Below are 12,253 nucleotides of genomic sequence, written 5' to 3'. Positions count from 1 at the left end.
GCAACAGCGTGTAAAGCAATGCTGGTGGGAAGGTTCAGCCTTTACTGCCACACCACCGCCACCCACCTCTGATCTCGTGGGCCAGTGTAATAAAACAGAAGGCATTACTTAGGGAGCAGCGCTTGTATGTGCTGCCAAATGGTCTCCAAAATGAGTGCTGTGCATTGGCTGAAGGCAATTTTTAGTTCAACTTCTGACCAGAATGCAGATCAGGTGGTACAGCTTCCAAATTCCCTTTTATTTGTTTGATCTCCAGCCATAAAGCTCTGAAGTGAAAGCTTTAAATAAAATAAACAAAGATGGGAGTGTCAAACAAGAAACTGTGCTTCATTATGCTTGGAGTGCTCTAGGAAGGACACAGAGAAACTCATGTGTTATGCAAAGATGAAATGTTCACAGCAAGGAAGAAAGTAAGTCTTTGCTTCGTGCCTCTCTCCTGCCTCCCCCTCCACAGCCTTTCATGTCTGCAGCAAAGGAGGGCTGCTCCTGCCTGGGCCTGGTGTGGGGGACTGCAGAGCAGGGTTGGGTATGCTGTTATCCCGTCTGGGAGCAGCTCCTGGTGGTGCTTGGAACACCCAGCTGAGGCTGGAGACCATGTCGGGAGTGGTGCAGTTACTTGGCTTCCACTGGGGCTGGGAAGCAGCAGGTGTGTTTTGTTGTGCTGCAGAGATGGGAACAGAAGCACAGTTCCTTGAGGATACGGAGCTGGGCCTTGCTGGAGAGCTGTAGCTGAGTTGGGGTTAGCTTTCACTGCGTTTGGGTCTGGGGCTCTCCAGGATTCGTCAGAATGTGAGTGGCTGTGTTTGCTGGTAGGGGAAGCAGCCAGGGCAGCTCGTGTGTTTGATGGATGCGCTTTGCACAGCGCAGCCCGAAAGGGAAATCTGTTCTGTTGTACCTCCCAGGCCCGTACTGCCTGGGTCTCCTTCACTCCCCCTGTGCTTTTCATGAGACCAACTGTGAGCTCACACACTGCTGCTGTTTATAGATAAATGCAACCTGGGTCGCTCACATTTCCCTCTGCGTTAAATAAAGGAGCAGAACAGAGTGCCGTAACTGAGTTACCAGGCTGACCTCCTAAATGTCACTGGATAATAAACACGCAAAAAGAATTCTCATTAAATACACATCACTAGCACTTCAATATCTGGGCAAATTAGACTCCTTGGGGACAAGTGAGGTCAAATATCTTCTTTTGTGTGCGCACTATGGAGTAATTCTTGAACTGGACAAAAGCACAGACTGCAGCAGCATCACCTCAGTGCGTAGGGCAGAACTGAGCTGTGCTGGGCTGGTTCTGAAGGGTGGCAGTGCAATCTATTAGAGTCTCCTCCTTTGAGTAGTTCGCACTTGTTCTCCAGAGGGATGGGACAAACAGCTCAGGCCCATTCTGTGACAGCCTGCACGGTGTCCTTGCAGAACTTTGAGTATTGTTTCAAATTCTCTAATGTATTCAATTTACAGATGAGAAAATACTAAAAAACAAAGTGACTAAATGTAATGAAAGGGGTATTCTAAGTTGTTTTGATGAATGTGGCTGTTGTGCCTAAAGCTGCTTGAGATGTTGCTACAAAGTGATTCATTTGTGAATGAAAAGCTGAAGTAGATATGAAGAAAGCTGAGTGCACCTGTGTGTCTTTTTGCATGAACAAACAGCATTTTGGTTGGGAATATCCATGTACCGCTGGGTTTCTTAGATAACCTTGGCAAAATGGAGTCTGAGGGTGCAGTACCAGCAGCAGGCTGTGTAATTGGCAAGGCAGGCAGTAAATGTTACATCTTCACCACCAGGGATGCAGCTCTCTGGTGAGAGCTTTCTGGTGATGCAGCTCTCTGGTGTGTAATGTGACACGTGAGCTGTGCTGTTGTGATGTTTCAGTGGTGTGCTCAGCAGTCACCGTACAAAGGAACGTCGGGGCAGTCTCAGAAGAACAAGTTTGGAGAAGGCCATTGCTGACACTGGTCTGTAGTTGAAAAGCCAACAAGGCAGGAGCTGCATCATTGAAGTTGATGTTCCAGGATCTGATGGGGCTGTCGGCAGTGAGAGGGGTTTGATTTAGCTTGCTAAAGCAGAGAGAGTGCTGGCAGATTTGCTACTGCTGTTTATTTTGTGTTTTTTAAAATTGGATAATGGCAAAGCAGTGCCCTTTGTCAATAATAAATAGTTCAAGTAGGTTTGTATTGGAAAAAACAGAGTTGTCAGTGGAATGGTATTATTTGTCACAACAGCGGTTAACAACCGAGTATTTTATATTGCCAGGCTGTTATCAGCTGGGAGGCAATTTTATTAGCTGGAAAGCAGCAGTTTGGCAGGGCAGCAGCTGTGCTCCATGGAGAAGTCAGTGTGAGCGCTGAGTGCGGGCTGCTGTGCCCAGCATTAGGGCACTGAGCTGCTGGGATGTGTGCTGGGATGTGTGCGATGGCACCGTGCTGCTGGGAGCTGCAGCACCACACAGCTGGGGGCGGCTGGCTGCAGCTTGGGGCTGAGCAGTCCGGAACACCCCTAACAGGCATCATCTTCTGTCTGCTGTTTCATTGCCTGTTGATCACGCCTAAGGTTCCCCTACTGTCTGTACTACTTAATACATTTTAAAGTCACGTTTATAACCTGATTCCCTTTCAGGCCCAGGAGCTCGAGAGTAAGAAGGCCCAGAAGAATGTCCCCCATCCACAGCTGTTCCCTTGCTGGCTTAGGCTGTGAAGTTTTATTTCCCTGAGCCCCAGGGCATGGCAATACCTTCACTGAGCTGCCAGCTAACAGTGTGTAAGGTTAGCAGGGGCTGTGCAGCTGTGAGGGACACCCACAACACCCCTGCTGGCATCCAGCAAAAAGGCCATCCCTCAGTGCAGGCAATGGACTCCGCTTTTTTGCCTACTTGTTCTTAGCACAGCATTTTTCCTTGCATCATCACATTCTCTGCTAATAGACTTAGCTTTGTTCTTTAAGTATGGACTGGATAGGGTTTTGGTTTTTGTGTTTGGGGAGAAAAAAAAAGAAAAAAATTCTTAGATAATCTGCACTTGGATTTGCTTAGCTTTGGTAATGATTGGAATGATAATTGCAACTGTATTGGCAACTTGCTGCTAATCCTGCTCAACTCAAAAATACTCTGAAAACAGTGAAGTGAGAACTAACATATCTTGCTCTTTACTTTGGGGTTGCAAATATTTACAGCTCATGTCACATCCACAGAATGTGAAATACATGGATTCCATCTAGTGTGATCTCTATTCCAAGCCTTACAGTGTTGACTTTCAGAATTCTGTGGCTGCATTATTATTTAGCCTGCGTGCTTTACACAGTGTGGCTTTTTGGTTCCCCTACTTATGATGAAAAACTTGAGAATATGGCACAGGCTTAAAGCTCAATAGCTGGAACCTCAACCCCAGCACTTTCAATCAGCCTCATGATTTGGGTAATTTGAGTTGTGGTTTTTGCTGTTTGCTGTATGAGGTGGAACTGCTCCCATAGTATTGCTGAAGAAGGATGTGCAGGGCTGGATGCTGATTTACTGCTAAGCTTCCACTAATGTAGTTAGTTATTTTTCTGCATGTTTTAGCTCAAAATTCATATTTCACCTAGTCACATTAAAAAGAATTTTGTATCCCATTTTTCAAGTGCCAAGGAGTAAATTAATGGTCTTCAGTATTGTTAAGTTGGGTTTAGATCCTGGAGCTGCAGGAAATTCTGGATTGAAACAAATTCACAGCTGCACGTTTTGGGTCTCATTAATCAGATATTTCGTGTCTTTACTTCCCACTGAGCAGAGATCACAGATACCAAGGCAGAAATCTGTTTATAGAAATGTGCTACAAAGTAGAGACCAGCTGCATGTCTTGAGAGGAAAACTATTGGCTTATTTACATTCAGACCAATATAAAGGATTTAGGCTGTATAATGTATATAGAATGAATGACTCTTTCTCAGTATTCAGGATACCTTCCTCTTCTACCCTGGCACAGTCCATAGCAGCTTTTGCAGCTCATTATAAATCAGTGCAGGTGTTTTCATGAAGCTTTTCCTTAATTTCTGTGAGAGGATGCTGGGGTGGTGGGGCTGCTCGTTTGGCTGTGTGCAATCAGGGCCGTGGTGCCCCGTGGCCCAGCTGCTGCTCCATCAGAGCTCAGTGTGCCACCTCTGCTCCTTGGTAATGGCACAGGGGCTTCAGAAGCACTGGTAAGACCGGCTGCTCCACGGGGCTTTGGCTGCCACAGAGGGGAAGTGGGAATGCTGAGGGAAAGTGTGCCAGCTCTTCCCTGCAGTCCGTGTCCCTGCTTGTGACTTCAGTGGAAGATGAGTTTCTACCTTTTGACAAACATGTCATGTTTTTCTGGCGGTCTAAGAAGTAGAAGTATTTCTTGCTCACTGCTCTGCATTTCCACACGTTCATCAAATCTGCTGCTGGAGCCAGAGCTCCTTCTGTTTGTTAGTGGCCTTATTGTGGTTCCCTTGAAATGAGCTCTAACGTGATCCAAAATCCACTTCAATAATAGAAGTGCCATAAGCAGCATGGACCCAGCTCCTGTCCCACAGGCACTTGCAGGCTGGCTTCCAACAAAGCCCTGCAGGACTTCAGAAAATCAAAATTGCAGAAGAAATGGTTTTCTTGAATTTCCTAACAGAACAAACTTCTCTTTCTGCATCATTTCCTTGCAGTCTGATTTTTTGTTTTCTAACTTGTCTGTAACTGTATGATGCATGTGACCTATTTTTCATACCACTGTTAAAGCAGGGGCTTCAGGGTCTTCAAGAGGGCTTAAGGTTGGTCAGCAGGAGCTCCCAGGTTGCTGGGAAACTGTTTCACAAGAAAACAGGATTCCCCATGCTCCATAGCAGTGCTGTCAAGCCTCTGAATGCTGCAGATCCCGTGCCATCCCTGCCACCAGTGCAGTGGAGTACCACTAAGACATTGAACTTGTATCTTAGATGGGCTTTTCTCAGATGTAACAGAACAAAGAAATTGAAGAACCAGAGTGCTACAAAGAATTGCTACAGAGATATTCTTATTTTCCTACCAGTGCCAGAAATGGGCACTGTGCTGCAGTCTCTTTAGAATTCCTGAGCCTGTGCTCCATTCTCTCCATGATCAACTGCCATTAGTTCACAGATGTGGATACAGGTAAGTGTCCAATCATGTTCATTTCATGAGGGCTGTACACTCCAAATGAAAACACAGATCCCACTTGAAATACCTAAACCTGGTGACTTTGCAATGTTAGGAGTAGTTGTCACTTACTTTTGTTACAGGATATTTTGGCAATTCATTTCTATGTGGGGGTCTGTGTGCAGTAGTGGATGTCAGAGGAGAGAAGGCGGGCAGATGGTAAAAACTGGTGTAATGGAAAAGACGTGAAATGATGACATGGTCAGGAACACAGCATGTGTTGTGCCACAGGGGTCTGAATGGAAGGCAGTGTGATGCACCTCGTAAGATCAAGTCTCAAACCACACAGTAACTCTAATGCAGTACAGCCTGTTGCCTCTTTAGTTCAGAAAGTGTGTAGTGACTTTAATAATGGTGTCTTTTTAATTAAGAACTTCTAAGCAGCTCTTAGATCTGAAGTTTGGTAAATGCAGTTCAGTGGAAGTGCTCCAAATTTACGTCGGTGAGAGAATGTGCTGTACCTGGGAGGTAATGCCTGTAATGAGCCTTGACTGACAGTCCATAGAAAACTCCTATTTCTTCCACAGATGCAAGACAGTAGGGACAGCTTCTCAAGGAGTTTCTGTCAAGCACAGTTTGAAGATTTCAGATGGAGAGAATAAATCAGTCTTTATGGTCAGTTTGGTCCCTGACCTCTTAATGAAATGCCAGGTTTGAGATATTTAATTGAACACTGGTGTAAGGAAATGGGCTGTTCCTGCGTGGCCAGTACAAAGAAACATCTGGTGATGCTACCAACCAGGGTCCCAGTTCCATCCTATGTGGGCGGTCAAATTTTAGGTGTTACATCATAGTTGAAGGAAAATGGACCTTCCAGCTCTGCATTAAATGTGCCCCTGCATCTTGCCGCCTTCTCAGAAAGAAATACCAAGGGTCTGCTCAGATTCTGGGAAGAAAAATAGTGAACAGCTGGAAAATGTTTTGGCCGTTGGTTAAATATAGATAGTAAAAGAACCATCCCATTTTTAATGTGTGACACAAGGCAGTTGGCTAATTAATGGTTGTTTTCAATTGGATGAACTGCTTTAAGTCAAACTTTGATGAATGTTCACACAAAGCAAATTATTAAATAGAAAACTACAGTAAAATGTTATTATGTTGCAAATCCAAAAGAAGGATGAGTGATGCCAAGGAGCAATTCACCATCCACCAACAGAACAATTTGTTATTGTTCTCCTTAGTGGTAGACTCTCCCTTTAAGCCATGTGTATATAAATAATTTAAAAGCAAAATTGTAAATCTGTGTAGTAATAAATAAGCCTACAGAAGGAAAAAAAAACCTACTATCACATCAATATTCAAAACATAAACTAAATATGTTTTAAGTGCTTGTACTTTGTAAATAACTGTATTCCTGATTTAAAGTCTCTGAAGAATAGCCCTCTGTTCTCAAATCTGGGTCAGATCTCATGTCCAGATCCTGGGGATGAAGACCACACTCTGTTTATTTACATCTGCAAACGCAGCAATGTATTAACACAAGTCAAAACTTTCACCGAGGCACTAAAAGCAGGATTGAGGACACGAAGTCCAGCTTGTTTATAAGCAATGTGAGCTATAATGAAAGTGCTTCAGGTTAACTGCACAGGCAGAAATTAATAACAGTTCTCCTTGTGTTCAGAGCAGAAGAATTCTACAGTCCTGTGTGTCTGCTTTTGCTGCCCAGTGTATTACAGCACAGTAACACTGAATTGGTATGGAAAAAACAAAACTTGTCGTCAGTGTTTGGTAAGAATAACTTAAAAATGATTTGTAAAAATACATTTCACTTTTATTTAACCACTGAGATTCTGTTAACAGTCTTTGAACTCCAGTTCTGCATCCACATTAAGAAGATGGAGAACGTAGCTTAAAAGTAACAGCAATTTCTGCAAAAGAGAAAGAAAAAATAATTTTTGCATTAATTCTTAGCTCTGCATTGAGATTTAAACTAAGCTGGTAGGTGAAGCTACAACTGACATGATTTGGGGTGGCAGGTGTGCTGTGACTAACGCTGCTTTCCATTCCAATACAAACAGCCTTCACCTGGTGTCCTTTGCAGCCCTTCAGTTTTATGATGGTCGTTAGAGCGCTTGAGCTGTGAGAGCCAATTACACCAGGTTCTGTTCGTTAGTGTTTCCAGGGGAATTACCCCCCTACAGAAGTGCAGCTTGCTTCCTGAGTAACTGGCAGCACACGCTGTGACTGGAGTTCTGTGCTGAGAAAACCAAGTTCAGCTTTGCCATGGAGAAAGGGGTCTTCATGGCATTTACATTTGAGCAAATACTGATGGCCAGATCTTCAATGCAGTGGTGGGCAGGTACAAAGCTGGTGGAAATTCGGCACCTCTGAGTGCAGCTGCCAGGAATGCTGGCTTCTGCCAGCTGCCCTCACTGTTCTCAGCACAGGGGTAGCAACCTGGGCTTGTGCTTGCAGCTGTGCTGTGACCCAGAGGTGAGCTTGGAAATGGGGATGTGTTGGCTGCAGTTATGGGTCTGTCATGTCAGTGACTGCAATCTGTGATTAAGCACTCTGTCTTCAGATGTCCTGTAGTGTGTCAGACTCAAAAAAAGAAGATAGGCCTTCAACTTCAGCCCTCTCCATTCAGTTGTCTCTATGTGGTGCAGGTAGGTTTGTTTTTAAGGTTTTATCCCCGCTAAAACTGTAGAATACATTAGTGATTTGACTGTATGTTTCTAAGGAAAAATAATGAGGCTAGACAGCCTTCATGTACATAGAAATAAATGCATAGTGTTTGCAGCTGTGTCCATGTGTGCCAGAGGAGCAGATCCAATCTGTGCTTGGAGATGCTGTGTTAGCAGACGTGGGCTGGGGGAGGCTGACTGGCCTTGCAAGGTTCTTGCTCGAGCTGAGAGCTCAGATCCTTCCCTGAAGAGGGAAGATGTGCCATGTGCCCTGCAAAACACCAGGCTGCAGCCGGTGTCACCAGGACACCACTTTGTCTCAGGGCTGTGTTGGTACGTGGACAGTTTGTTAGGTCTGATGTTCTGCTGTGATGATAGGGAAGCAAAGGGAATTGCAGGGAGTCACGGTGTGCAAGGGGCAGCTGGGCCCAGTACGTTGCATGCACGCTGCCACCCTTCAGGTGGTGCTATGCTGTGTGTTCCTGAGGTGATGTCCTGCCTGCCAGAAGTTTGCTAGCTGCTGCCCATGGCAGGTCTGAAATGAGAAATGGGGCACGGCCGCGTTGCAAATATGGAGACGTACTTATAGAAACAGAGTACCGTGAAGACTCCCGATGTGTTTCCCCTCCACTTTTGAAGAGTCCAGAGATGTCTAAAGAGGTTTGTTACTCACTTCTCAGCTTCTGCTGCTTCAATAAATGTTCTGTTTGCAGCAGAGGACAGATGTGAAACATGCTGGGAAGGCTCACTCATATTGGCAGCAGCCTCCATCCCAGCAGCAGTGGTGCGAGGGCTCGCTGCTGGGATCTGCTGCATTGCCCTCCTGGTGCAGGAAGGGGCTGCTTTTCCTGCCTGCTGTCTCCAGGGCAGAACCTCCCTGTGCTCAGCTCCCTAGGGCTGGGCTCTACGGCAGTGAGGGCAAATCTGAGCAGTGAGCAAGTGTGGGGGCTGGTGATGGTCTGTCCAGTGTGCTGCCCAGGACCACGAGCTTCAGCAGCTGCTGTGCTCCTGCACACATTCCTATTTCATTATTTTTTTACAAGGATTTACTAGTTGCTTTAGCTACCTGAGTTGTGTTAGTTCATGATATTCAGCTTTAAAAAGAAAAATCCTGTATTCATCTTAATAACCTGCTGTTGCTAAGTAGGCAGCCCTTTGCCACATGTGTCTGCATGCAAGGACTTAATTAAAACCTTAATAACTAAATAATCTCTACAGTCTAGGTGTCTATGAGATAGCACACTATGGGGACAACAGTTGAGTTCCTCAGTTGCACAACACATTACAATGAGCTGGTTTTTATATTGGATAATAATACTCTAGCTTTGCTGGTGAGGCATACATATGAGGCTGCCTGAGCAGTTGTGTTCTCAGGATCTTCTTGAGGTATTTCCTCTGATCATGCCACAGCAGAGAGACATTCGCCTCCTTGAGACCAAGACTAAGGTATGTGAGGTATTTGCCTGAGGTGAGTTTCCTAAACAGAATTGGCCTTATTGCTTTTTTCAAGGATACTGAGCATAAAAAATAATAACTTCAGTACATTAAGAAGTGGTTCTGAGGTCACTTTTCTGGTTGGCTGTCTGTGCTTTGGTACCGGGAACTCTGGTGCTCAGTCTGCAGGCTGCCCTGACGCAGCTCTCATGCCAGCTGTGGTGTGAGGCTGCAGCTGGCCTCCTGCCTCTGTGTTCACCCTGGTGGAAGCAGCCCAAGGGCACACAACGCATCAGTCACAGTGTGCAGCCCTATATGCTGTCACATCCCAGTGTTGGTGACAACCATACATGCAACACCACGTTGCAGGACATGAAAGGTGGCACTTGCTGGCACTTGGGGGCCCAATCACCTGTGGTTGTGGACCAGTCCAGGCTCATCTGTCTGCTCAGCAGGGCTTGGGGGAGTGAATGGCAGCAACCTGTTGTCCTGCTGCATTGCTGCAGGCCGTGCCAGGATGGCACAGCTTCTGCATGGGATTTCTGCCGTGCTGGTCCAGTGTGAAGTGTGACCTACGTCAGTGCTGGGGCCTCGCCATGGCTGACAGAGCTGGGGCTGTGCACCTGGGCCCCAGGGCTCAGCCTCCTGCACTGGCGAGGTTGGACCACAGTGGTACACAGTAAATTCCTCTCTCTTTGGCATGGGTAACTAGAAAATAAAAAAACAGCAAATATCTTAGTGTGAGCAGATAGGAGGCAGGTACAGCCTGTTCAGTTGCAGCACGGACTCTGATGGCATTTCTTGGTGTGAGCCAATGCACAGGTGCCTGCCCTACCTGCAGCATCCCCTGCAGTGTGCCACTGCTGCCCTGCCCCCCCTCTGCATCACATGAGCTTACCTCATAGGAGAGCGAGCAATCCTGCCATTAGGACCAAGTGTCTGTAAGGGATGTGTTTCACACCTGACCTCTGTATTTCTGTAGCTCCTGTGCACGTTTGTAATTTAAAATTCTGCTCTTTCCTATAGAAGGTAAAGAAGATGTCAAGGGCTTGCTGTTCCCATTCCAAATGAAATGGGTTCATGTCCTGTTAATCAAGGAGCACGGCTGCAGCATTTGTCATTTCCCTTTAAAATAATGGGTGGTTGATACCTGTCATTTCCCAAGAAACTATATACCAGATTAAGGTGTATAGAAATAGAAATCTCAATTGCTGGTAACTTGGCCACAGCCAAGTTTAGGCATACCATTAGTGATGCATAATGAAATGACCTGAGTGGAGTTAGATTTAGGAAGGGGAAGAGAAAGCTATTAGAGTTGGATAGCTTGAGGATACTGTTTTACTATTAAAATTAAGCTTCTGACCCCTGGCTCTGATGTGATAAAAATAAATCTTCCTGTATTTCTCTTCTGCGTTTAATCTTCTGTATTGGAAAAGATAAAAAATAAAATCTCCTTCTTTCCCTTGTCTCTTTTTCTAGGCACAGGACCTATTTATGCTACAGACCCACTCCTATACATGTTCCTGTTAATACTGCATAATCTTGTACATTTATTAGTAAACCACTGATGGACTACTTCCTTCACTACTCCTCAGCCAAACAAAAGGAACCTATTTAAGAACAGGACAAGCCCCTGACAAAACATTGCCCACAGCTGGAAGGATGGACAGAAAGAGACTGAAAGAAGCATGATAAATTCCACATGAGGGGAAAACATATTTTTGGGGATGTCACAGAAGGTAAACCACAAAAAATAATGCATCTAGTTTCCAGACCCTATGGTGTAAGGCCCTGCTCTGTGCACAGCACCTATGGTTTCTCTATTTTAATGTAATATTTTTCTTTTCTAAACCTTTCCTCTGACTCTTCAGACTCTTCATTTTGCACGAACTGTTGAGCAGTTATCTTTATGACAGTATGTAAAGATGCTGGGTCAAAACCCTTCCTAAGAAAGGAAATATTCTTAGTAGAACGTATTTAGTTTTTCTGAATTTCCTTTTTCTTTTTTTTTTTTTTTTTAATTAAATTATTTCTTTTGGAGACATTTTAATTGAAAAGGTACATCTTACCATAATTAATAGGCACTGCTGATAGTATTTATTTTTAAATGAAGATTGGAAACAAGGTAAGACATTTGTTTATAAACTGTATTGTATATTGCTGAATAACAGTTGAATAAAAAGATTTTGAAATAAAGTTTCTGCAGCTGTGTGTGACTTTCCCCGTGTTCTGAGGAGGATTTGTGGCTGTGTCCCATTCCCTAACTGGTCCCAGCACAGAAGAGGAGAGGTGGTGCCCAGCAGATGAACTGGCTGCACTCGCACGGCCCCGTGCCGCTGTGTGCTGCAGCACGGTACGGCCACTGCTGAGGGCTGCTGGGGAGCTGGGGCACATCATGCAGCGTGGGCTCTGTGTGCCAGCCTGACATTTCCAAGGTAAGTAAGTTCTTCTGGAACTTTGTTCAGACTTTGTTCCAGTAGTGGTTTAAAATATATTCGGTTTTTTAAGATTACATAGTTGTGTATTTTTTCTTAGCAAGAGTTTGTTCTTACGAACCAAATGCTTTTCTACAGTAAATAGAGGTTAATTAATTTTTGTTCAAAATGCCTGTTGTTTTGTGTATAATGGGATAACCTGGCAAGGAATCACAACTTTCTTTAGCTGCATTTATTGAAGCACTTTGAAATCTCCCGTGCCTGACTGTGGTTCTTGTCCTGTCATTTATGGGGCATTCTAGAAAGGACCTTAATTGTGGAAATGGTAGAGACCGGTACGGCGCCAGCAGACTGTCAGCAGATGGCATGGAGCAAAAGCAGGACATGCTGGCTGCCTCAGCTCATGCTCCCCTTCTAGGAGAGGGTAGGAAGGGGGTTTCAGTTTCTCAGATGGTCAGCATTTGCGTTTCCTAGGATTGCCAGTCATAGTGAGGGACTTGTGCTGCCCACATCTCATAAGTGTGAGACCAAAACACGTCTGTGTTCCCTGCGTGCTGCTGCAGTGGCACAATAAGAAGCCCTCCTGCTCTGGGGCGGA

The 12,253-nt window shown here is 45.1% G+C and overlaps 1 protein-coding gene across 8 annotated transcripts in view; it reads left to right on the top strand.

The window, feature by feature from the left end:
• The window catches only part of VSTM2B (V-set and transmembrane domain containing 2B), a 177,030-nt gene that overhangs the window by 161,255 nt on the left and 3,522 nt on the right, over positions 1-12,253 (top strand). For 7 of the 8 annotated variants that reach the window (XM_048958637.1, XM_048958638.1, XM_048958636.1 and 4 more), the window contains one exon: positions 10,700-11,655. In XM_048958637.1, coding sequence (XP_048814594.1) covers positions 10,700-10,788 — 89 coding nt within the window. In that variant the 3' untranslated portion in view covers positions 10,789-11,655. Of the gene's footprint in view, positions 1-10,699; positions 12,044-12,253 lie in introns of those variants that run through there. The other variant, XM_048958634.1, reaches the window with a different exon arrangement.

This window comes from Lagopus muta, chromosome 12 (assembly GCF_023343835.1).
Source record: "Lagopus muta isolate bLagMut1 chromosome 12, bLagMut1 primary, whole genome shotgun sequence".
NCBI classification, from domain to species: Eukaryota; Metazoa; Chordata; class Aves; order Galliformes; family Phasianidae; genus Lagopus; species Lagopus muta.
This window is presented reverse-complemented; position numbering and strand designations above follow the sequence as displayed.